This window comes from Euprymna scolopes, chromosome 3 (assembly GCF_053919585.1).
Source record: "Euprymna scolopes isolate OS-2025 chromosome 3, ASM5391958v1, whole genome shotgun sequence".
Lineage (NCBI taxonomy): Eukaryota > Metazoa > Mollusca > Cephalopoda > Sepiida > Sepiolidae > Euprymna > Euprymna scolopes.
The window spans coordinates 144,417,182-144,442,475 of NC_136484.1; the positions used below are offsets into that span (position 1 = coordinate 144,417,182).

General features: G+C 34.8%; 3 protein-coding genes across 3 annotated transcripts in view; 1 reads left to right on the forward strand and 2 right to left on the reverse strand.

Moving 5' to 3' along the window:
• Positions 1-8,873, reverse strand: part of LOC145259701 (all-trans retinoic acid-induced differentiation factor-like) — a 28,267-nt gene extending 19,394 nt beyond the window's left edge. Inside the window, exon 1 of the mRNA XM_080117379.1 lies at positions 8,624-8,873. Within this exon, the coding sequence (XP_079973505.1) occupies positions 8,624-8,713 (90 nt within the window). The 5' untranslated portion in view covers positions 8,714-8,873. The remainder of the gene's footprint in view (positions 1-8,623) is intronic.
• A 73-nt stretch (positions 8,874-8,946) lies between these two features.
• LOC145259693 (tektin-2-like) overlaps positions 8,947-25,294 on the forward strand; it is an 82,269-nt gene continuing 65,921 nt past the window's right edge. The window contains exon 1 of the mRNA XM_080117367.1: positions 8,947-9,019. The gene's annotated coding sequence lies outside the window, so the exon portion shown is untranslated. The remainder of the gene's footprint in view (positions 9,020-25,294) is intronic.
• LOC145262685 (uncharacterized) overlaps positions 12,624-25,294 on the reverse strand; it is a 15,249-nt gene continuing 2,578 nt past the window's right edge. The window contains exon 2 of the mRNA XM_080119826.1: positions 12,624-12,664. Within this exon, the coding sequence (XP_079975952.1) occupies positions 12,624-12,664 (41 nt within the window). The remainder of the gene's footprint in view (positions 12,665-25,294) is intronic.

Sequence of the window (25,294 nt, forward strand, 5' to 3'; positions counted from 1 at the left end):
TATTTAAAACTAGCAAGGAGGCCAGATTGAATGAAAGGAGGCCATATTGAATGAAAGGATCAACGAACGTTCCACACTCCAATACCAATCGGTGAAATTGCCCATTTTCCAATCAAGTTGAATGATTGCCTGCTCTAGTTGAGGACCCACCGCGGTGCACGGAGAAAAAACTTCTCATATCTTCTTGAAGTAACAGTCTATAACAAGCCGTGCATGCATGCTCCCCCTCTGGTGCTGCATGTGAGATGACGCCACAAAAAATAGTGAAGAAATGATGAATGTGAGAAGTGCAAAGGGCCAACGTTGCCTTCACATTTTTGCCCAATTTCAGAAAAATCTAATGGATGGGGCAAAAGTTATGGGATAAAAAGTGTCATTTTTTGTCAATTTGGGGGCATTTTTGACAAGCTCCTGGGAATGCTGAATCCCAGTGAAAATGGACAAACGATGCAGTTTCATGCCTTAAGACATGTATATTTGAATTCAGTACCATGGAAAACCACTATATAGACATACATATCAAGTTTTTGAGTAATATAAAAAAAGAACGCCAAAAAGGCATGTTTTTTTTTTTAGTCCTAAAATGTCACAGAGGGATGTGAACCAGAATTTTGCCAGGGTCACCCATATTGAATTGATATTAAGAACAATGGCCTCCATATTTTGGCCAAGTTTCAGGAAAATCTAATGGATGGATCAAATGCTATGGGGCAAAAAGTGTTATTTTGGGCCATTTTTGACTACTTGAGCCCCTGGGGACGCCGAATCCCAGTGTAAATGGATAATAGTGCAGTTTCAGGCCTTAACACATGTATATTTGAGTTGACCACCGTGAAAAAATACTAAGTTTTTGTTGAGAAATATGAAAAAAGAGCCACAAAAAGGGGCGTTTTTTAGCACTGAAAGTCCCTGGGGACGTGAACCAAAATTTTGCCAGGGTCACCCATACTGGATTTTAGAGCAATGGGCTCCACATTTTGGCCAAGTTTTAAAAAAATCTAATGGATGGATCAAAAGTTATGGGGCAAAATGTGTCCTTTTTTGGCCATTTTGGGGCATTTTTGACCTCTTTTGAGCCTCTGGGGACACAACAGGAATTTTCGTAAAAATTTTTTTTACTGCATGCATCTATTTAATGAAATAAAGTTTGTGGCAAAATTTCAAGAAAAACTAATGGACAGTTATCTGGCAATAGTCCAGACTAACGGATGCATGGACACCACCGAAAACATAGGACCAATACATTGTAATATACATTACAATGTAAAGAACCTATTGTTGATTTTATAAAATTATTTTTATATAATGGCTTCAATTAAAGTCTTAAATGTAAAGTCAAGTATCATGGTTCAATTGTGCTTGCTCTAATCAGAAGCATTCATTTTAAACATGATCCTGTGTTATCAAAAAACCTACTGTTGATTTTATATGCTGGGCACTTCTGCTTGTGCAGTGAAAAAACTTTTCAAATGCATTTGTGACGTTAGGCTGTATAAAGGTGTTAACTTGAGTCGAAATCGAACTATTCCTTCTTTAATCAGATTGCTGTGATTATCGATACTTATTAGAAGCATTCTGTTAGAAAACTTAAGAACACTTCCAGACACAAAGTTCATTTGTATGAAGTTAAAAAAAAAAAAAAAAAATTGGCCAACTGTTTTAAGTCCTTTGGGAACAGACTCACACAGACAAAAGGCCTTTTATATATAAGTAGAACGGTCCCAAATCTTTGTTTAAACCAGAAATATGGGTGTTTAGAATGAGACTTTTTTCATACTTTCATCTCTGTTGCTGTGGCCTAAAACTGAAGCTTATGATGATGCATTTGATGCTGTCATTATATATGTATAGCCATCAACATTTATATTCATTTCTTCATAAAGAGAGTAGGCTTGAGGAGATGGTTGGGTCAATCAGCTTGCAGGGTACATTAATTGCATCCATACCCTGATTCCCACATCTCATATCAGCAAAGATGTCTTCATAATATTCCTCAAAGGAATACAGCAAACAACTTTCTACTTTATTACTTTTAACACCCTCCAAATTTCCCTAACTTGCGCTCAACAGTGTAGGTAAGTAAAATAAATAGTTTATTTATAAAAAGGTCTCGTTTTTCCTTTGATGTTATGACCGTTCACCATTACAATTAGCAAGAGATGGTCATAGCAATCGATACTAAGATACAGCCCTTATATATAAACATACTAAATATTTATAAAACTACCTAATATTAGGTACTTTTGAAAAATATTAATTTTAGGTTCATTTTAGCAATATACGTGAACTGGTTCAATATATAAGTTCAAATGCATTAATTTAAACTTAAAAACCAATACTATTTTTTTAAGTGCTCATTACAAAGTAGAGCTTTTACAAGTAATATTATAGAAACAATTTCATCAGGACTGTAGACTTTACAATCCTAATGAGATGTGTTGACATCTAAACCGTGATCGATCAACGTACACCATTTCAAATATGTATATATATATTTGACCATTGCTTTCAAACAAATATACACATCCACAGATTTAGTTTTATGCTAGACCCTGAGAGGTCTAGATATTCATGTTTTCATCATTTGAAATCATAAAGGATCTTCCTGTTTTAGTCGGTGACATCATCCACTTGTGATGTCACACATGGAGACAAACAAGCCAGATAAATAAGTTACAGAATTTTAGTTGTATATAGAACAGCAGCCAAAGGAGGTTCATCGATGAATCAAATGTCCACCTACTGGTAACTAGAACTCAAAAGAAAAAGCAACGATATGCCATGCAACACATACCAAGCCATTTCATTATGCAAGAGTGTGAGACATCTACGTTGAGAAAGAAGAAAGAGTCAACCATCGCCAAGAACAGTACCTTTCCTGAAAATTAACACTGAATTAACTATGCAGCATGAAGCACATTCTAGTAAGCGGTTAACACAATCTGTCATAAATTAGCGTTGGAAACGAGATGATGGGGCAGGTCATGAGCGGCTGCCTCCAATTTTAATGTTACCAACCAGAAAAAAAAAAAAAAAAAAAAAAACTTCCTTTAGATGTGCTGATGTCAGACCTAGGATTCACCTTTCGAGTGTGTGAATAATGGAAAAGCAAAACTAACACCCGTGACGTATCGCAACCATACGACCCTTTCTTGCATAGCACACACACAAAAAATAAAAGGACAGGAAAAAGAAAAGGGAGATAGAAAGAAGAGGAAAGGAAAGAAAATTCTTTTTGCTAGCAGACAAAGTGTATTATCTGTTCTTAGGTTACACTTAGTCTATTCTATCCTCAGTCAGTGAAGGATAGATCCTTCTAAACTTACAATTTTTATTTTTATTCCAATCCAGAGTGGATTTCTCCACAAAAATAAAAAATAAAAATTAGATCTTGTGTCTAGCTTTGCTCTTGTGGAGAGGCAAGAAAATAGGAACAACAAAGTTGCTACTGCTGATTTCAAACATACAAGTATTTATAAAATTCTTGTGATATCATAATAAATGACGTCATCACTTTAAAAAATAAATAAATCTGCTTTTGTGGCATACGTTTTGAAGTAAAAAACGACCCTGGTGTCTAACTCTGTCCCGTGGGGAGGCATAGTAAATAGGTACATCATTTGCATCAACCCACTACATTTCCTATTCAATCTATTTCCCCTTCTTTCAACTAATATATTCATGTACAGATAAAGTGTGCACAGTCACAAGCAAGATCAGTTGTAGTGGTTATAGAGGAAAAGCAGCAGCAAATGTATAAGAAAAGCATTCCATACAAAAGTCAAACTATTAAAGAAGTTTAATAAAGAGTAAAAAATATATCAGAAGAAATAAAAAGTCCTGCTTGCATTTTGTGGGGTCACACAAGAGATTGAGAGTAGTAGCAACAGTGGTTGCATGTACGAACGAATGGTGCCAGTAAAGGCTGCCTGACTGCTTTTAATGCTGCTGCAAAGTTGGACAGGGTTCCACATAATAGATTACCCACGAGCCATTAAATAAATATTTGTTATAGCTATCCTGACCTTTGAGGGTCAAGTACACTGCTACTCTGCACTGCTACATATATAGATTTACTCGAAAATGGAATAGTGAAAGTCTAAATGTGCGCTTGCTTAAAAGTGACAGCAGCAGCCGTAAATGCTTGTTGTCAGATTTCACCATAGAATTTATGAAGCCTCAGGATATTCTGATCTGCATGAAGTTCCCCTCGTTGGTTGCAGCAATTTGATAATCTGCAAGACTGCAGGTATTAATCCAACACAGAAAGCAGCAAGGCTCAGCATTTGCATGCAAAGCCAGGGAAGGTTTGGTTCAGAACACACAAAGGAATAATTCAGAAGCAATGCATCAAAATTCACTGACGACAACAGATCTTGATGCTAACTCGACTTTTTTTTTTTTTAAATAGGATAAAATATTAAAATGGCTAAAATGATTCAAAACATTTTCTTTCAGCATGTAAAATTTGTTTTTCATATTTCTAGATTTAAGGCTATATTTCTCTTCTTAAGACTTCTTAAGTTTAAAATTTTAGACATTTTTCTAGAATGAAACTCACAACGGATTTTAATCAAAATTAAAATAAATATTCTAAATATAAGGTTTAATAGAATTATATCTTAATTGTTATTTTGGTTAGGTGACATGAAAGTGACAGGGATATTCTTCTATTATGCGCATATCTCTCTCAAAAGATAGACAGATATAGAGATAGACAGATATAGAGATAGATAAAGTTAAAACATATATACACATACCTATGCACAGAATAAGCTCTTGAAGTCATGAACCGTTTATTATGAATTTTGGAATATATGTATTCTCAGCAACACCGAGTAACATGGACTTTTTTTTTTTTTTTTGGTAAATTTTAACATTTAGGTGATATATAAAGTTAATCACCTATATATTTTATATGTATTAAATTAATAAATAAGCTATATATCGTATATGCATGAAATTAATAAACCGATCATTATGAATTTTGAAATACAAAAAAAAAAAAACAGTTGTTAGACGTAAAATTATTATATAAAAAAAACAGTTGTTAGACGTAAAATTATTGAATTATATAAAAAAAAACAGTTGTTAGACGTAAATTATATAAAAAAACAGTTGTTAGACGTAAAATTATTATATAAAAAAACAGTTGTTAGACGTAAAATTATTATATAAAAAAACAGTTGTTAGACGTAAAATTATTATATAAAAAAACAGTTGTTAGACGTAAAATTATTATATAAAAAAACAGTTGTTAGACGTAAAATTATTATATAAAAAAACAGTTGTTAGACGTAAAATTATTATATAAAAACAGTTGTTAGACGTAAAATTATTATATAAAAAAAACAGTTGTTAGACGTAAAATTATTATATAAAAAAAACAGTTGTTAGACGTAAAATTATTATATAAAAAAAACAGTTGTTAGACGTAAATTATATAAAAAAACAGTTGTTAGACGTAAAATTGTTGAATTATATAAAAAACAGTTGTTAGACGTAAAATTGTTGAATTATATAAAAAACAGTTGTTAGACGTAAAATTGTTGAATTATAAAAAAAAAACAAAAAAAACAGTTGTTAGACGTAAAATTGTTGAATTATAAAAAAAAAAAAAAAAGAAACAGTTGTTAGACGTAAAATTGTTGAATTATAAAAAAAAACAGTTGTTAGACGTAAAATTGTTGGATTATAAAAAAAAAAAAAAACAGTTGTTAGACGTAAAATTGTTGAATTATAAAAAAAAAAAGAAAAAAAAAAAAAAAGATTCTCAAAAATAATTTTTTAAAGATTTTTATTTAAATCATTACATTTTATCATTTGGAACGATCAGATTTTAAACATAGAACTTAAAGTAAGGCTTACAATTAGAAAATTATTTTTATTTATATATATATATATATATATATATATATATATATATTATATATATATATAACCTTGTCTGTGTGCAGAACAGTCTCTACCAAACTATTCGATTTTTGGTCTACAGACTTGAAACTTGATATATGGGGATTTGGACTTGTGAAACAAATTAGATTTATTAGATTTGGTTTTTAATCTGAAAAAAATAGCTGCTAATTGCATCGTTATGATGACTTATGCAGTGCACTCATGATCTGAAAATTTTATATTGACGGTGTAAGATTCTAAAAAGCAATACCTGTTAAGGACATGCGTCATTGAAATTCTGGTAAAAATGCATTGAGAATAGTGGTGACCATGTAAAAAAATTAATTCTGAGGCACAAAAGGTCACTCGTTTTAATGGTACCATTCCCATCTTCGTAACTCTTCAACAATTTGAGTTAAAAAAAATAGGAGGCTTTACTTTTGGAACGACTCTCGATGTAAAAACAGTATTTTGCGATAAAAGTTATAAAAAAGATAAATAATTTAGGAAAAAGGTAAATATAATCATGCGAATCATTTTTCATAAACATAGCGCAAAAATCGTTTTGCTCAAATTGTCCCGTGATCTGTTTTGGATTACATTCGTTCTTATTTCAGTCATGTGAATTATTTTCAGAGAAATGGGTTTCGATATTATTTCAAAACAACTTATTTTTACTTAAACCAGGCACAGATCTTAATAAATAAAGAAATACAAAAAGCTAAAAGTACATTTTTTTTTTAGGGGGAAAAAGGGGCTTTTTATCTACGGGCCCCGAAATGACCTGGCTCCTCTTAATTACAGTATAGTGCTGATTCTGTGCAATTCTAGGAGATCCATCCTCCTAGGCTTTAACTTTTCTCTTTGAGGAGTTAGTGTTCGCCCGAGGCGCCCATATCGGGGGAATGCCGACGGGGCTACCCAGGCACTTTTTACAGGTCAGAATGCCCCTTCTCGGGAGTGCTGACTTCTCAATCCCATTTTCCGACCTGGTGTCACAGTTCTTGCAGTGGAAGAGAACTAAATATCCTTAACATAGGGAATGGAGGACTTTGTTGATTCTTCCCTTGTCGCGAATGGAACTCTTCTAAAATGAAAACCATTTGACGGAGATATACTGTGTTAAATCAACAAATTTACCCTATAAACACCAAGTTAAACAACATTTAATTTTAACGATCTTGCGTACACATTTTTCCAGCTTTGTTTTGTTTCTTTACTTTATTGTATTGCCACACGGAATTAGGGTTAGTGGTAATGTTTAAAATGGTATGTTCTATGATTTTTACGTTGACATTTTTTATACTAAAAATTCAGTTAGAAATACAAACTATAGGTAAATTGTTTAAGACGTTAAAAGTCCACTTCACTTCACTTCGCTACAAAGTTATAGTGAGGTCTAATTGTGAAACGTTGAAATGAAAAATCGACGGGAAAAATAAGGTCGCCGTGTTTTTTTTTTTGTTTTTTTTTTTTTAAGAAAGAATGGTAATTCGTTCATAACTTGTTCAACTAAAATTATACCTTTTCCTTAACCAACAAATCGAAAGTTCGATATCTTGAACTTTTCAACTTTAAGCTAGCTGATATTGAAACATTATTTTAATAAAATTAATTCTAATTTTCTAACAATTTGGGTACATAGGTAAAATACGAACCGTACTATTTTTAGATAGAATTTTCAAGTTCAGTTTAATTTTTACGGTAATTATGAAAGTACAGAATAGTTACACCTCCTCTTTTGTTAAGAATGGGTTTCTAAAAAGTAAAAAATAAAAATAACATTATTTCAGCACGGTCCGTTCAATTTGGTTTAATTAATAATTTAATTATCAAACAGTGCTGTCAAATTGTTATAAAACTATAACTATTTTTGTTAAGATAATGTTTCAATCGCAGGCCTTAAAGCTAAAATGTTCAAGATAACCGATTTATTTACGAAATGGCGACTATATTTGTCTTGTCGACTTTTCGGTATTTATGCAGAATAAACCGTGCTTTTATTTTTTATTTATTTATTTTTTTGTTATTTACATAAAACTTTAATTAAACGTGGAAATACGATTTAAAAAATAGCGCGGATCTCTGCAATCTCTGCATTAGCACCGTGTTTTTTTTTTTATTATTATTATTCAATTCTAAGGTTGAAGTACAGAATACGTACAAAACACCTTCCCCTCCGCATGTTAAAAATGGCTTTTTAAATAATAATGTTCAACATTATTATTAGAGTGATCCGTGCTGAAATAACAACATTATTAATGTTGTTATTTCAGCACGGATCACTCTCTGCATGAGTACTGAAATGATTTATTTAAGAATGTGCTTACTGCTAAAATGACACGTTGTAAATGTAAACAAAATATTTCAAATTAAAATATTTTTTAAATCACAATGCTACAATTTTTTTGTTTGTTCGTACATTTAAGTAGATATCAAAATAAAATAAAAAAATTTGGTGAAAGTGCACTGGGGGACCACCCGAAGATTTACCTTAAAAAAGTTGATTACGAGGAGGTTGAAAATGAGAAAATGCCTTTCGGAATAAACACCCCCAACCTCCCCATGTTAAGAACGGCTTTCGGAATAAACACCCTTTGCAGATTGAACAACCAGTGTGGCAACCGTGCATTGATCGTCTTCGGGTGGTCCCCCAGTGCACTTTCACCAAAAAATTTTCTTTTTTTTTTTAACTGTAAAAATGATAAAAAATATTTGTTTTTCTTACCGAAGGTACGAAATCGTCTTCTTCGTCCGCATGTAGAAACGACGCAGCATACACTAAAATAAGTGCAATTATAGCATATTTCGAGTCCATGATGCTTGTAAACACAGACTAAATTATGTTTTAAAGTTTGTTTTAAAAAATAGGTTTTAAATCCGGTATTATTCTTCAAAATTCCTGCATTGTTTACATTTATTTTTCTCGTTTCTTTCTTTATAAGCCAGAAAGCGGAAGTGCATCAAATCACATGATTATAAAATGTCTTTTATAAGCCGCTTTTTCATTGGTTGTTGCGTTGTTGTATTTAACCAATAAAATTGCTTTGTACAATTATTTTGTCGCCATAGAAACCAAGGACGCATTTGAAAAGTGACAAAACATTATAGAAAAGGTTCAAAGGTAGGTTTTGTTTTTCCTTTCACTTATTAAGCGATTATTTACAGTTGGTATTCTTTTTTTAAACAAATACAAAAACATATAAACAAATATGTAAACAACTACGCAAACACAATAATTAACATAGAAGTCACCATTATTCGATTTAGAAAGATAATGTAAGGATTGTTGCGCGCGTAGTCTTTAATGAACGAAAAGTTGCACAATCTCCAACCGCATATCTCCTGAACTAGCAATGCTTGAGTTTAGCAGCAAGAACATCCGCGATGACTGGAAACACTGCCAGAATAAACAGAGAAATAATGGTGTAACTTCAGAGTTTCTCTTCTCTTAGAATAGTTGAACAACCAAGGTTAAGAGGCAGGTCTGACCTTAAAAGAAAAAGATATGATTTTTTTTTTTTTTTTTTTTTTTTTTACTATCGGGTCCTCACTTATCAAGGCCTAATGAGATGGAATGGTTTTCAGCTAAGAAATGAGGAACACTATGAAAGTATTAACATTTACTAAAGATATGAACTATGTTTGATTTGATATGGAGCGATTTATTATAAGAATTTGGTGACGAGCATGTTGTAATCAGCAGGAAAGCCATCTCGCAGTAATGAGTTCCACAGAGAACAAAACAACTTTGCCCATGAAAATTTTGCCTAATGCTAAATAGATGGATTGAGAAAGGAAATTCATTTTCCATTGTAGTAGAAAGAAGAGTTCTTGCTGCGAATGTTTGAGTAGTCAAGCATCTACAATGAAAATAACGATAGAGTAAAGAGAGACTAGCAATGCCTCTTCTGTGAGAAAAGAGGCTGTAGGGAAAAGAAGAGATCAGCCCCCCCCCCCCTAAACACACACACACTAGATGTCAAAGTTGGTTTTGTTCTTTTTCAAGATAGGAAAAAATACCATTCATTTTACATTTAAAATTAAATAGAAATAAATAATTGAGAATAGGATCTTGGCAAGAATTCCATTTAAAATATTTAAAATATTTAAAATAGCTGCGATGCAATATTTGGTAGATATAAGTCTTCTTGTAGAGTCAGTTCTTAGTTTTGATGGAGAATCCCAAGCCAGTCCCAGAAACGGCTGAAGCAGTTTAATATTTGAAAGCTTTTATTTTATGTTATTTTGAGGAATTTTTTTATGAGCATTTTTTATTTTTAAACCCTAACCTTTTGTATACTTAGTGTGGTCTGCCATTTTACATTTTTATGGCTTTAAAATCATGGAGTGCTATGGACATTGCAAAGATTGACCTTGGGATTCTCGCTTGCTGCTTAGAACTGATTTCATAAAAGCTGACATCTTGGTGCCCATTTTACAAACATATATATATGAGGTTAGTTCCAAAAGTAATGCCTCATATTTTTTTTAACTCAAAAAGTTGAAAAGCTATGAAGACAAGAGTGGTGCCATTAAAACGAGCGACCTTTTATGCTCAAGAATTTATTTTTCTACATAGTCACCACCATATTCAGAGCACTTTTACCAGAAATTCAATGACACATCTCTGCTTCTGATGCAAAATGGCCTCTTGGCCTTGATAATGTGGTGATGCCTATGTAAAAAAAAAAAAAAAAAAAGTCCATGACAGGGGTTGTTTTCTTAGAGTCTCATACCCTCAATCTCTGCAACAGAGAGATGAAACTTTCAGTTCATGAATGCATGAGTTCAATCATCATAACAATGCAATTTCAAATCTCCTCTGCTCCACTTGGACAGAATAAAAATATAGGAGGCATTACATTTGGAACGCCCCTAGTATATTAAATGTTTTCAATTAGACTTTATCTCCTTTCAGAATTTTTAAGATAAGGGTTGCTGATTTGAATTATTCAGACTACTATTCGCATTTTGATTGCTATTATAACAACGTTTCTACCATTGTAACCTCATTTAAAACTGATTGTTAATCAACACCCTTAAGCATTATATCATTGGTCCACACTGACTACAATATGGTTTTGTTCAAGTCTAAAGTAAATAAGTTCTTGATGAGCCGTTCCATATAAGTTATTAAATTTACCAAATTTTCATTACTAATGATTACTATATTGACCAACTTCTACTGTACACTCTTTAACCCTTATCCTTGAGTGGCCTCTGGGCCTTGATAATGTGGTGATGCCTTTGTAAAAAAAAAAAAAAAAAAAACACAAAAAGTTTCTATAGGTTCACGGTTTAATCCTCATTACAGGTGAATTAAGAATAACATAAGAATTTATATGTCTACTGTTATGGCTGACAGAACGAGAACAATCTATCCCCAGTAATTAAATAAAGTTTTGAAATTCTGTGGAGGTTCTCATGTTCAACAACCATTCTCAATTTCAGAAAGATCCACCTGAAGAAGTTTAGAGATTAACACGACTAAAACATTAAAATAACAAGCAAGACAAGCCTAGTAGTAAAATAATCCAAATAATACAAGAGTTTATTTCATTTATTAATTAAATATAAATAAATATGGAGGAAAACTCAGATGTGAAGGAAGTATATTCGAATGGGCAAGTTATTAAGATTGTTGAAAAGTTTTGTTACCTTCTTGGATAAAACCACAGTTTAGTGGCCTGAACAAAAAATGTGCTTAAAAATTATGTACATGCGATAAATATTGTTTTATCTTGTTTTTGTTAAATATTAGCAAATGAGAAACCATTTCATTCAAATGTATCTTGAAATATGACACCCCAGCTTCACCTCCTATTTCGCTTGGGATGCCTAGTACTTTAAGTGAGTTGTTCACACACATCTGATGCAAATAGTCCCTAAATTCAATGCAAGTTCTATAAATAATAATTGAAGGTCTCATCTTTGATTTGCTGGAGCAAAGGCGAGTGTGGAGAGACCTCATCCTTGCCTTTAACATCATATGTAACAACCTTTAACATCATATGTAACAACCTTTAACATCATATGTAACAACCTTTAATATCATATGTAACAACCTTTAACATCATATGTAACAACCTTTAACATCATATGTAACAACCTTTAATATCATATGTAACAACCTTTAATATCATATGTAACAACCTTTAACATCATATGTAACAACCTTTAATATCATATGTAACAACATGTAATATCATATGTAACAACGTGTAATATCATATGTAACAAATTGCAACATCATATGTAACAACCTTTAATATTGTTGGACGTATTGCTGTTTCATAGTAAATTTAATTAACCTGAAACAGAAAATAGTTAACAAGCATAAATTATGAATAATGACTAATAGATGGAACCCAAGTACAAACATATAAACATTTATTAACACATTGACAAATGCAATACAGACAAGTAACACAATATAACAGACCAATACAAATATCTATAACTTATCCACTAGATGGATAGCTTCTGCAAATGTAAGGCTTGTATCTAACATGGAAGGTAAGTGTGTCCTACCCTGTGAGGTTGCATGCTTTCTCTCACATGGGTTTTGACCTACCATATGGGAGAAGGTCTTTCTCAAAACCCTCATCATCTATCTGCTTACTAAGCCAAGGGAAACCTATCACCAGTGTATCTACAACCAGTGTTGTTTCATTAATTTCTCTACAACATCACATGTAACAACAACGTGTCTTGTAACGTCTTCTTCACACCGACTCCACCAAGAGGACTTTGTGGAAAGTTGTATCTGAAACGATTGAATTTAAATCACAATCTTTCATTTTGAGTCACTGCACCGTGAAGTAGGCTATCAAAACCATAATTAGTCTACAGATGACTAAACAATTCAAGGCAGCAGTGGATTCATCATGGCCACTGATCTTTGGATAATTATCCCTCACTTAAGTAGTAGAAGACATGTGGGTACGTGTTTCTGGCGTAAAACATCAACCAGAATTTAAATATAGCTTCCAAGAAGTTTTTCACCCCAACACCAAATCATGGCCTTCACAGAACACAGCAAAGGATGTACAACACTCGCTTTTCACCTCATTAGAAGAAAGGCAACATTCTCTCTCCGTGATTTTGCTTCAATGAATTGAACAGCCTACCAGAGATAGTGATGATGTCTATCATATATCATATTTTGGGGAAAACATTCAAACAGTATCTGAATGTAAACATATTTTTTTTTTTTTTTTTTTTTTTTTTACATAGGCATCACAACTTATCAAGGCCAAGAGACCACTCAAGGATAAGGGTTAAAGAGTGTACAGTAGAAATTGGACAATATAGTAATCGTTAGTAATGGAAATTCGGTAAATTTGTTAACTTAAGTGGAACGGCTCATCAAGAACTTATTTATATTAAACTTGAAGACAACCATATTGTAGTCAACTGGAAAGCAGGAAAACGGAAGACAATTCCGCAGGCGTGCCGTTCTAAGAAAGAAGCTTTGTTCATGGAATCTACGTTTAGGTTTAGGCACAGATAACGAGTGAGGGGAATTATTGTGAGTGTTTTCAACTAGACGAGTGTTTCTTGTGAAAGTTTGGTGAGAGGGGACTATAGACTGAAGCTCAGTCGAACACTTTCCATGAAAATAACGATAAAGCAGAGACAAACTCGCAACATCTCTTCTGTGAGACAGAGGTTGCAGGGAAGAGAAAAGGATATCTCCTACGAGGCTACAAAGTCTATTTTGAATTCTACCAAGGCAGGACAAGTCCTTTCTAGCAGCTCCTGCCCAGATGTGGCAACAGTATTCCATCCTTGGACGTATCTGGCTATTATATAAATAGACAGTTTTAACTGTCCTTTGACATAACTTGTTTCATTTTGCTATTTTTTGTCAATAAATCTGATTTGATAATATAATCTTTTTTATTACATTTTCAAGCTAAACTAGAGGTAACACATGCCATCCAGTGGCATTCATCCTAGGTGAGTTGAACCGGCTTCCTCAGAAGAAAGAAATGTCAAGGATATCTTAAAATCACAAGCAGTCTCTATTTACATGTATATCCCAGTCAAGGGAGATGTCGATGTTAGATATTTTGCAGTTTTTACAAGAAGGTGTCGACGTCTTCTTACATACAGTGCCTGGTATTCCCAAATGGTCACTCATCTGGTACTAACTAGGCTCAACGTTGCTTAACTTTAGTGATCTAATAGAAATGGTGAGTCAACATGATTATGCCATATGTATATTAATATGTGGAGACATGTGTGTACAAACAAACGTTTGTCAAATATTACTGTGTTGTTGGCTCTCATAAATTAATTAAAAAAAAAATCATCTTTCATCTTAATAGAACTAGTTTCATGTTTTCTTACAAATACAGTAGACCCCCAGGATACGGTGGCCTAGGATACGTTTTTTCAGGTTACGATGTGGAATATGATGTCTTTCCAGTCCCTGGTTACTGTATTTGCTCAGCCTTGCAGTGTTATTTATAATGTTATTTGATTATATACATGTGTATTATATATATACTGTACTGTATTTTATTACTAATTTTTAATGCCGTATTCCAGGGTTCTATTTTATCTCATATACACTAGTTTTCATTCTTAATTTTTCTAATAATATATTTTTAAGCAAAGCCAGTTAAATAATGTAGAAATACAAAGCCCAATTCCTGAGTTTATTTCGCCATCGTCATCATCATCATCATCATCATCATCAATTTAGTATCCATGTTACATATTAGCATGTGTTGGACGGTTTTCAGAATTTGACTTCTAAACTAATCTATCTCTGGGCAGGACTTTATTTGTCTCTCTTTTTCTTAAGTCCATTATTAATAGTTTCTTTTTAGCCATTATAACAAGAACTGAACCTTTGCTTCTTTTCTTTCATTTTCCTTCAGTTGAAGTTCTCAGAAATCAAAGGGTCCCCTCCCTGGGGCTAACACTTGTGGGATACATAGATATTCGAATGTTTCATGAAATTTCTTTATCTTTCAAACCCTGAGATTGTAAAGATGTTGAGAACATAATTGGCCATTTTTATATATTATAGTATATCTTTTTGGTCTCTTGGTTCTACTGGATTCAAAGACAAGAATTCATCTAGTCTGATGGAGTATCCAGCTTCATGATCTTACCTCAAGATCACTTGGTGCGCCATTCCTTATAAAAACTAGTGTGGGTAAGCCATGGTGAAGAGATCTTATTTGGGCTGTGAATACTATGTGATTTTGAATATTTGGTCAGAGTGTACTTTTCGGGAAAAGTATCGTCATGCCAAGTGTTTCTGACAAACCTCTGTACAAAGAGACCTTAGACAACTGAGGATAGTGTCTAGTAGGCATTCAAGTTTTACCTAAATGTATATTTTTGTAAGAGGGTAATTTTTCTAAATCAACGTTTTATCATGTGATTAGATCAAATGAAGAGTCATTGTAAACATCACTTGAAAATGGAGTTTAGAAATAGGATAAATTTCTTTTAAGAATTAAAGAATTTAATTTCAAGATTAATCCTATTTTATTATAAAACCTTGCAAAACTTGTTTTTTGTTTGTTTTTTTTTATTTTTCCATCACTCGTCTTGCCTTTACCCACTCCCACTTTGAGCTCCGAATCCTGATAGTTGACAATGATTGATGGATCTTCCATAAGAAAGATACTCAAGGTTGATATTTTGCTCAAAGTAAAACATTAAAGGAAATTGGTTATTGGAGACAAAATGACTAAAGACAAGGATGTCTTGTAAAATTCTTTTCTCTTTCTAGTAATTTCTTATCAAGGCCCAAAGTTACTCGAGGATAAGGGTTCATATGTGTACGGTAGTTATTGTAACAATATCATATTAATCGTTAGTAGTGGAAATTTGGTCAATTGGATTACTTAAACTCATCAAGAACTTGTTTATATTGGACTTGAAGACGACCATATTATAGTCAGCTGGAAAGCAGACAAATAGAATGGAGTTTCACAAGCGTGCTGTTGTAAAAAAGAAGCTTTATTCATAGAATCCACTTTTAGGTTTAGGCACAGATAAAGAGTAGGGGAAATTATTGATAGTGGTTTCAGCTAGACGAGTGTTTTTTGTGAAAGTTTGCTAGAAGGAGGGTGGGAATAGACCCCTAGCTTTCTGATAGCATTATTTTGTGTGGATTTGTTTTTTGTTTTTGTTTTTTTGTTATTTTTTTACTTTTTTTCTCTTTATCCAATATATAGTTTCTTTTGATTAATGAATTCCTTCCTCTCAGATACCGTGAATGCCCCCTTTCTTATTTCTCTATATTAAGAATGGTTTTCTTGTACACATGACCATATCTAATTATGTATCCAAATGGACAGAAGAAACCGGAAGTCCAAAAGAGCAAACAATCTTGACTATAACCAACTTCTTTACAGACGAACAAAGATCAGATAAAATATAACTTCCTTGACTCCATGGTTTTATTAAATGAGTCAATTATAATAACTTCATTATCTTTTCAGATGAAATGCAAATGAAATATCACTGGTGATTCAGTGATCGTTTGTTATTTTTATTTACTGATTGTATATTCAACTTTGACTTTTGTACTATTTGGTGTAATTGTAAAATTGTTCACTAATGAGTTGAGAGACCAGAGTTCAATCTTGAGTCAAGTCATACAAAAGACTTTAAAAAAATTGTACTTGATGCCTCTTCATAAGCACTCAGTATTATAAGATGATGATCAAGGCTAAGTGGAGTAATTCTTGGAAAGGAGTGGCACCCTCCCATTACATAGTAGCTAATTTAAAAGGAGTTTTTCAGGTCGTCGCCTTTGACTATAATCAACTACTTTACTTTTACTCAAAGAATCCATAGCAGTTTTTTTTTTTTTTACAAAGCAGCCACCACTTATAAAGGCTCAAAGGCCACTCGAGGATAAGGGTTAAATTAGTGTCATGTGGGTGGAAAGATAGCACTGTGATGATTTCTAATGATGATGATGGTGAGTGGGTAGAATTTAATCATTTAACAGGGCAGCTTAACTAAAAATGACCATGTTGTAGTAATCTGGGAAAAAGCCCTGTGATATTGTGTTCCACAGATTGGTAGTTCTCGGAAAGTAACTTTGCTCATGGAATTTTTTTTTTGCTCATTCTTTGGTCATGGAACTTTTGTTTAGTTTTAGGTACGGAGAGAGAAGAGAGAGAGAAGAGAGAGACGAAAGAAAATTATTGACTGGTTGTAGCTTGACAAGTTTTTGTTGTGAATATTCTACATTCTGCATATCATTAGTTTCAAAAACAGTTCTTATTATCGATGGAATTTTTTTATTCAGTCAAATTTCTTATGTTTACTATTTCTGTTGTAATCTGTTAGGAAAGAGTGTGTCTGTTTTAGTAGTAAAACAAAACTGCACGGTTGGTTGTGAGGTTGTGAGCAAAAAGAACGACAACTTGAAGTATTGTGTGTCCACATATATATATATATATATATATATATATATATATATATATATATATTTGTGTGTGTGTGTGTGTGTGTGCGTATGTGTGTGTGGGGGTATCATTCAAACACAGTAGTGTTTGTAATGCTCGCATCTCATGCCCTGCTATCATCTAAAATATAGCTTGGGCACAACTCGTAGTTCAATTCTTAACACCTACTCACACTCTAATATTATACTAGACCCAAGCTCACATGAATAAAAAAAAATAAATAAATAAATAAAAATAAAAGGAAAAAATAAAAAAATATATATATACAAAAGAGAAAGCCTCAAACCACATTATCTCCTCCTAACAAGCCTCCTTACAATCATAGTTGCTTACACTGCATGAGCTCTACTCAACCTCTTTATCCAGTAACAATGAAATAACAATGTCCCTAATCCACTTTGAGGAGTGTAACTATTTTAGCAGATATAACCTCTACGAACTAACCCAATAACATTAACTAACCACGCGGGGTCGCAGAAATACCTGGATTAGAACCCAGGCGCGGAGCAAACCCTCTCAGTGGTGACGAACCCAGTAGATCTTTCCAGATCATCCGTCTAGGAGAAGGAAAACTCTGAAACCAAACCAAAGAGGAGGGAGGCCTCTTCAGTCTTGGATGACAACCTTCCTAGAGCTGGTGACTCAATCAAATTACCGGTTTGCAAACCTAAAATGCTTAAGGAGTAGATAGGTCCTGCCTATCGCCCGGCTTCCATACTCCTTCTTTGCCTATTAGTCAGGCGCAGAGATACTATCACAGTGATTCGACAGAAACACCCAGTGGTAGATCTTGTTTCTTGTCTAGGGCAATGAACGCCGTTTCCCCACTCCCGACACACCCCACCCCTAAAGCTGGGCACTTGAGAATGCTTGAGTACCACATATGCCTGAGCAATTAGATTGGGTTGACCTTCCTCCGATGGGTTGAGGGTACCGGATTGACAGTTACTGGGTGCTGTTTCCGACTGGTAGTACAGGAGCCCTAACTCTTTGGTAGCGCTTAGAGCGGCTGCTCCATCAACAGTTGAATAATATCGGGATGTTTCCAGTGCCATGGCGCGCATGGAAAGGGACCCTGCACTCATCCCCGGTGGGCTTTCCTGAGGCCACAGTCCTAGTTGATGGAGGGTCAGCTGATGGTCTACTTGTGATGCATGTGTGATATTCTGCATAACCTCCTGTTCGGCTTCCCCTAACCCAACTGAAACTCGTTAAAAAAAACATGATGACAGTACAATCTAAAAATAAGCTTAAACCAGGCTTAGGGTCAAACAAATCCAACTTGCCTCCTCCCTTGAGGCTTGCATTCACAAATATCCGTGGGCTTAGAACTAATTTAGCTGATGTTGAAGCATTTCTCCTAACAAATACCCCGGATATCTTAGCACTAAGTGAGACTAACCTACACTCCTCCATCCCCTGTAACTACTTTAACATGCCTGGATATCTCCCACTCTGCCGTAAGGACTCTGACAGACATATGCACGGACTTGGAGTTTACATTCGTAATACCCTTCCCTTGACTAGAGACACAAACCTAGAAACGGACGATCAAGCCTTTATGTGCTTTAGACTAATCATGCAACACAACATTAGCTACTTTTACTTTCTCTACCGCTCTCCCTCGACCCAAGACTGCACCATAATAAACAAAGTATCTGACAGCATAGACACAGCACTCTCCTTCGACACTAGCGCCCAAGTACATGTATTTGGCGACTTTAATGTCCATCACAAAAACTGGCTTGGATTCTCTACTTACACAGATGCAGCAGGCAGCGCAACTCATAGCTTCTCTGTATCTCACTCCCTAGCGCAAATTGTTACTTTTCCAACCCGCTTCCCTGATCAGGAAGAACAACACGCATCACTATTACATCTGTTTTTGACCACAGTTCCTGATGATTGTGTAACGAAAGCCGACAGCCCACTTGGGAACGCTGATCATGCAGTGATAATGGTTGAAATCGCCCTAAACTCTAGACCCAAAACTGAAGAGCCAGTGCTCAAAACAACGAGATATTATAAAAAGGCTGACTGGGAAGCTATAAGAGATCTTATCAGAGACGCCCCATGGGGAAATATTTTTTCTCTTCCTGCTGAACAGTGTGCAACCGAGACCACTGAATGGTTCAAAACTGCAATCGAAGCGCATGTTCCCATGCGGAAATTCTATAGCAAGCCCCACTCTCCCCAATGGTTTACTTCGACTTGCGCAACTGCCATTGCTCAAAGGCAGCATGCATTCCGCAGGTTTAATCGACATAAGTCCAGTTCAAACAGACAGAAGTACATAGAAGCTAGAAGTAACGTTAAGAAAGAAATAGCGACAGCTAAGAGGGAATTTACGGAAACCACTAAAAAACGCATCGAAGCACAAAAACTAGGAACTCGTGACTTCTGGGAAATCTACAACAGTGTAGTAAATAATGGGCAATCAACAATTCCCCCCACTATCCAACAATCACGAGGTTCTTTGCTCAGCAACCGAGAAGGCTAACATGCTTGCCAGTCGGTTTGCCTCAAACTCCACACTGGACCCTCTAAACCACCCCCTACCTCAATTTCCTATGCGGACAGACGCCACGCTAGACGATCTGAAAATCACCCCTGCTCAGGTGCATGCTATCATAAAAAACCTTGACACTTCCAAAGCATGTGGACCCGACCTCATCCCAGCTGTGCTATTAAAAAAGTGCTCAGCCGAAGTAGCTCCAGTTCTCTCCAAACTCTACAACAAATGCCTTAATGAATCTTGCTTTCCGAGCTGTTGGAAAACTGCTTCTGTAGTACCAGTATTCAAGAATTCTGGCGAAAGAACTGACCCATTAAATTATCGCCCTATTAGCCTCCTCCCACTTTTTGCCAAAATATTTGAGACCTTAATTAACCATGCTCTAGTCCAGCACCTTACAGATGCTAAACTTCTGACCGACCATCAATATGGATTTAGACAAGCCCGTTCCACGGCAGACATCCTCACTGTAATCTCTGAATGCATATACCATTCACTGGACAAAGCGGGAGAGGGCAGAGCGGTAGCTCTAGATATATCTAAGGCTTTTGACAGGGTATGGCATGAGGGTCTCCTCAGGAAGATTAGATCTTACGGCATCACTGGTAGAATACTTAACGTAATTAAATCCTTCTTAGATAAGAGAAAAATCCAGGTTGTCCTCGATGGTCGTACATCTAAACAATATGATATAAATGCGGGAGTGCCCCAAGGATCTATCCTTGGACCTCTGCTGTTCCTGATATTCATAAATGACCTCCCCGACAAGATTGCCTCTGAGATGGGGATATATGCTGATGACACCACACTCTATAGCAGGCACGACAGGAAAACAAACGAACATATATCTAAAGTAATGGCAGAAACACTAGAGGATGACCTCCAATCAGTAGTGGAATGGGGACAAAAATGGATGGTAACGTTCAATGCCACCAAGACAAAACTGGTTTCATTCAATAATTACAAGAAACCTTCTCTACCACCTATAGCAATGGCCAACGACTCTTTATCTGAGAGTACGTCTCTCAAGCTCCTTGGCCTAACGTTCACTGGAAACATGAGTTGGAACAGTTACATCGAGGGCATTGCCAGGGCCGCTGCAAGGAAGGTGGGCTCTCTCTACCGTGCTAGAAAACTTTTAACACCCGAAAGTATCCTGTACCTCTATAAGGCCACTATTCGCCCATGTATGGAGTATTGCTGTCATATTTGGGCCGGTGCATCGGCTACTAGTCTCTCGCTCCTTGACAGGGTTCAAAAGAGAGTCGCAAACCTGATAGGCCCAAAACTGGCATCAAAACTTCAGCCTCTGTCCCATCGTCGAAACGTTGCATCCCTCTGCCTGTTCTACAAGTATTATAATGGTGAATGCTCTGAAGAACTGCAAGCACTTGTGCTCCCACGACGTGAACACCCTCAACAGACCCGACAAGCTGCAAAATCCCACCCCCACACTGTAGAGATCCCTAGATGTAAAAGATCTTTCTACTCCAGTAGTTTCTTCCCCAGAACTGCTAGACTTTGGAATTCCATTCCAGGTCACTGCTTCCCCAACTGTACTGACATGCATAAGTTCAAGTGCAACGTGAACCAACATCTCGCTGCCCTAATCCCTACATAGTACCCCAGTAGATGTTTCCCCTGATAGTAGCCCCCTACACCAAAGTGGCAATGTGCCTTGTTTGGGGTGAAAATGTAATAAAAAAAAAAATAAAAAAATATACAATGCGTCAAACATAAAGTCCACACTTGTAATTTTTTCAAAAACTGAAAATATAAGCTAAATTTAATGTAACTGTTTAAATAACCTATACCTCATTTGATTCGCCTTTTATTCCTCTATAATTTTACCTGTTCATATTTGACTTTTAACTGAAATATTCTAGTGTTCACGTCAATTTAAAAAAATAACTTCAAATCGAGGAAGCAAAAAGAATGTCCACAGCAACAAATTCGCTTAAAATCAGCTTAAATTATTGTCTCTAAATCAGTTTAAAATATCCACCAACAGGCAGCAAAGCATCTCTAATCATAATTGTTGTTGTTCCAGGTTATACAATGTAACATTTAGTCCATATGCCATGACTTTCTCTTAGTAATCATCAGAAGCTCATTAATCGCCACCTTTCTGGTTTATCCAATCGAGAAATCAGCCACCGATTGAAATGTAATGAGAAAACAGTACGAAAGACTGTGCAAAAGCACCAAAACACTGGCAAATCTGGTCGTAATAGAGTTACTTCTAACAGGGAAGACAATACTATCAACATCCACAGCCTAAGAAACATATTTGAAACAGCTCCCCAAATCCAACAACAGTGCAATCTTGTTAAAATGTGCTCTCTTTTTAATGTCAAGAACAGATTAAAGGAATTTAATTTGCAATGATATGTTGTAAGACGCAAACCAATGATTTTTGTAAAGAACAGAAAGTGCCATTTGGACTTCGTCAGATGCAATGAAGATCATGACTCTTCATATTGGTCAAAAGTTGGTAAATTAAAGACGAAGAATTTAATCCTAAGTGCTCAGTTTCAACGCTGCAAGGTGGTGGACGTTCAGTTTTGGTGTGAGGTATTATTAGTACCAATGCTTGCAAGGTCGAATTAATTCGACCAAGTACATTAATATGTTGACTGAGCATTTTCTACTCTACTTTGGTCAGAATTTAGATGATAATCCCATCTTCATGCAGGATAATGCTCCCATCCAAACAGCTGGCAATGTCAAGAGGTTCCTGGAAGAGTATGATATTCCGTGTTTGGATTGGCCTGCACAATCTCCAGACCTCAATCCTATCGAAAACGTATGGCATTACATCAAGCAACAACTATGCAACTATAAAATTTCAAATTTGGAAGAACTTTGGACAAAAATTAAAGAAAAGTGGGGTGCCCTTTACCCGGAATATTGCTGCGGTCTAATTCAAGGAATTTCAAAAGATTACAAGCTGTCAAATTGTAGAAGGGCTATGCTACTAAATATTAACTTGTTCATTGTGTTCCTGCTGTATTTGTGTTGCATTAATGTCCTAAAGTTACATTTAAATAACAATTTTCTATTGTGCAGACTTTCTTTTTGCTCCCTCAATTTGAATTATAGAAGAATAAAATGCCAATCAAATGAGGTATAGTTTGTTTAAACAGTTACATTAAATTTAGCTTAAATTTGTAGTTTTTGAAAAAATTACAAGTGCGGACTTTTTTTTGCTGCCTGTGTATGGTTAAGTGTTAGTTTGAGTCATTTTGAACTGCTTTAAAGCTTCACCACTCGCTCATTTTTTGACCAAATTTCAAACAATTATTACAGTTTATAGATCACCTTCTCACCTATATGGTGAAAATATTTTTTTCAATTTTCGTTCAGTAAAACAAAAGTTATCATGAATTTACTGGTGTATATGTGTGCGTGATGGATTCTTAATCCAGCAGGGGGATGTAAAGCGTCTAGTGTGTTAGGTTTGTGTTAAGTTCATACTTGCATGCCTTTTCTCTTTCAGTTAACACCACTGGCTAACCTTGGGTGAAACAGGAGCAGCTATGCATAAGTCCTCCCTGCCAGTACATAGCCTCTCCATCATCAAGACTCCTACATTGCCTCCACGTTGGCCACACCTGGCAACTGGGTGCCTTGCGGCCCCAGGCTAAACTTGTAGGAAATCTCGAAGTAGTAGGGGACCCCAGAGGTGATGTGTGGACATGCCCTGGCACATTACCAACCCTTACCTCATTGTCTTGTGGATGCCCTTGGTTGGGCGAAGACTAGGGGAACCAACCCCAAAATCAAACACCACTGCCTTGTGGGCCTTATCACAGCAAAAAGCTAAGAGATAGGAACTCTGACGTCAAATTCTACTGCTGCCTTGCAGTTTTCCTTAAAAGGCTATGGAACCTCATCCAGAAAAAAAAAGGCGTAGTAGCAGATGCGATAGGGCGATTGTCTACCTCACTGAGATTACTTTTGGCCAGAAGCTGCGACCTCCTCTGCTGCCAGTCGTCGCGGGTTCACTCCACTGGACATGAGCATTGGAGGTTCAGAGAGTGTCTATATGATACGCAATAGATACTACACCTAAACTGCGCAAGCAAGTTAGGGGCCAAGATGAAAAGTCCAACACCGAAGGATAAAGCACTGAGGCCTCGACTAGGCATTGTCAAGACTGACGGACTACATGATGATATCTATATATATATATATATATATATATATATATATATATATATATCATATATATATATCATATATACATATATATATGTATACATGTATATATTTATATGTATGTATATATATTTGAGATCAATTTCTTCTCTTATTCATTTAATATCACTTTGTAAATCATCTGTGTCTAAACCTAAATATAGATTCCATGAACAAAGTTTCTTTCTTAGAACTGCACGCCTGTGGAACTCTCTTCCGTCTTCCTGCTTTCTAACTTACTAAAATATGATCGTCTTCAAGCCCAATGTAAACAAGTCCATGGTGAACGGTCACCTTATGTAATCCAATTTTCCAAATTTCCACTACTAACAATTACTACGACTACTGTACACTCATTAACCCTTATCCTTGAATGGCCTTCGGGCCTTGATAAGTGGTGACTCCTTTGTAAAATAAAAAAAATATATATGTTTATGTATATATATATATATGTTTATGTATAATATATATATATAAGGGTAGATGATTCCCAGCGAAAAAATAGATGTTATATACTTAGTTTATTTAATATTTTCATTTACCATCTATATGAATGCATTGACGATGATACGTACGACTTTTAGAAGGTGAACAATTAAAAGATACATCTGCCTTACTTTAAAAATGCTAGGTTTATTTTTGGTGTCTTTAGAAATAACACTCACCCAATATTTTTGCTGATGAGGAGACTTTGCTTCAAAAAACTATATGATAAAATTATTGTCCAAGACTCAATGTCTATCACAATAAAAACATCGTTTCCGAAACGATCGTACAATTTATTGATTTTGTTCATTCTGCCTTATGAAACTGATTTTTAATTTTTAATTTTAATTATAAACTATCAATCATTTAAATATTAATATAGCTCTAGAATATATATGCCTATCGAGCTTATTATATATCTACATTATAACGAGCATTGTTTTCTTTTCTTTTATTTTAATTATGTTAATGAATGTACTAATACATTAAAATATACTCTGCTCTTTAGACTCTTGTTCTAATCCCCCAAGTATATATATATATATATGTATATATATGTATGTGTATATATATATGTATGTGTATATATATATATGCATGTGTATATATATATGTGTGTATGTGTGTATATATATATGTGTATGTGTATATATATATGTATGTATATATATACATGTGTATATATATATATATGTATGTATATATATACATGTGTATATATATATATGTATGTATATATATACAT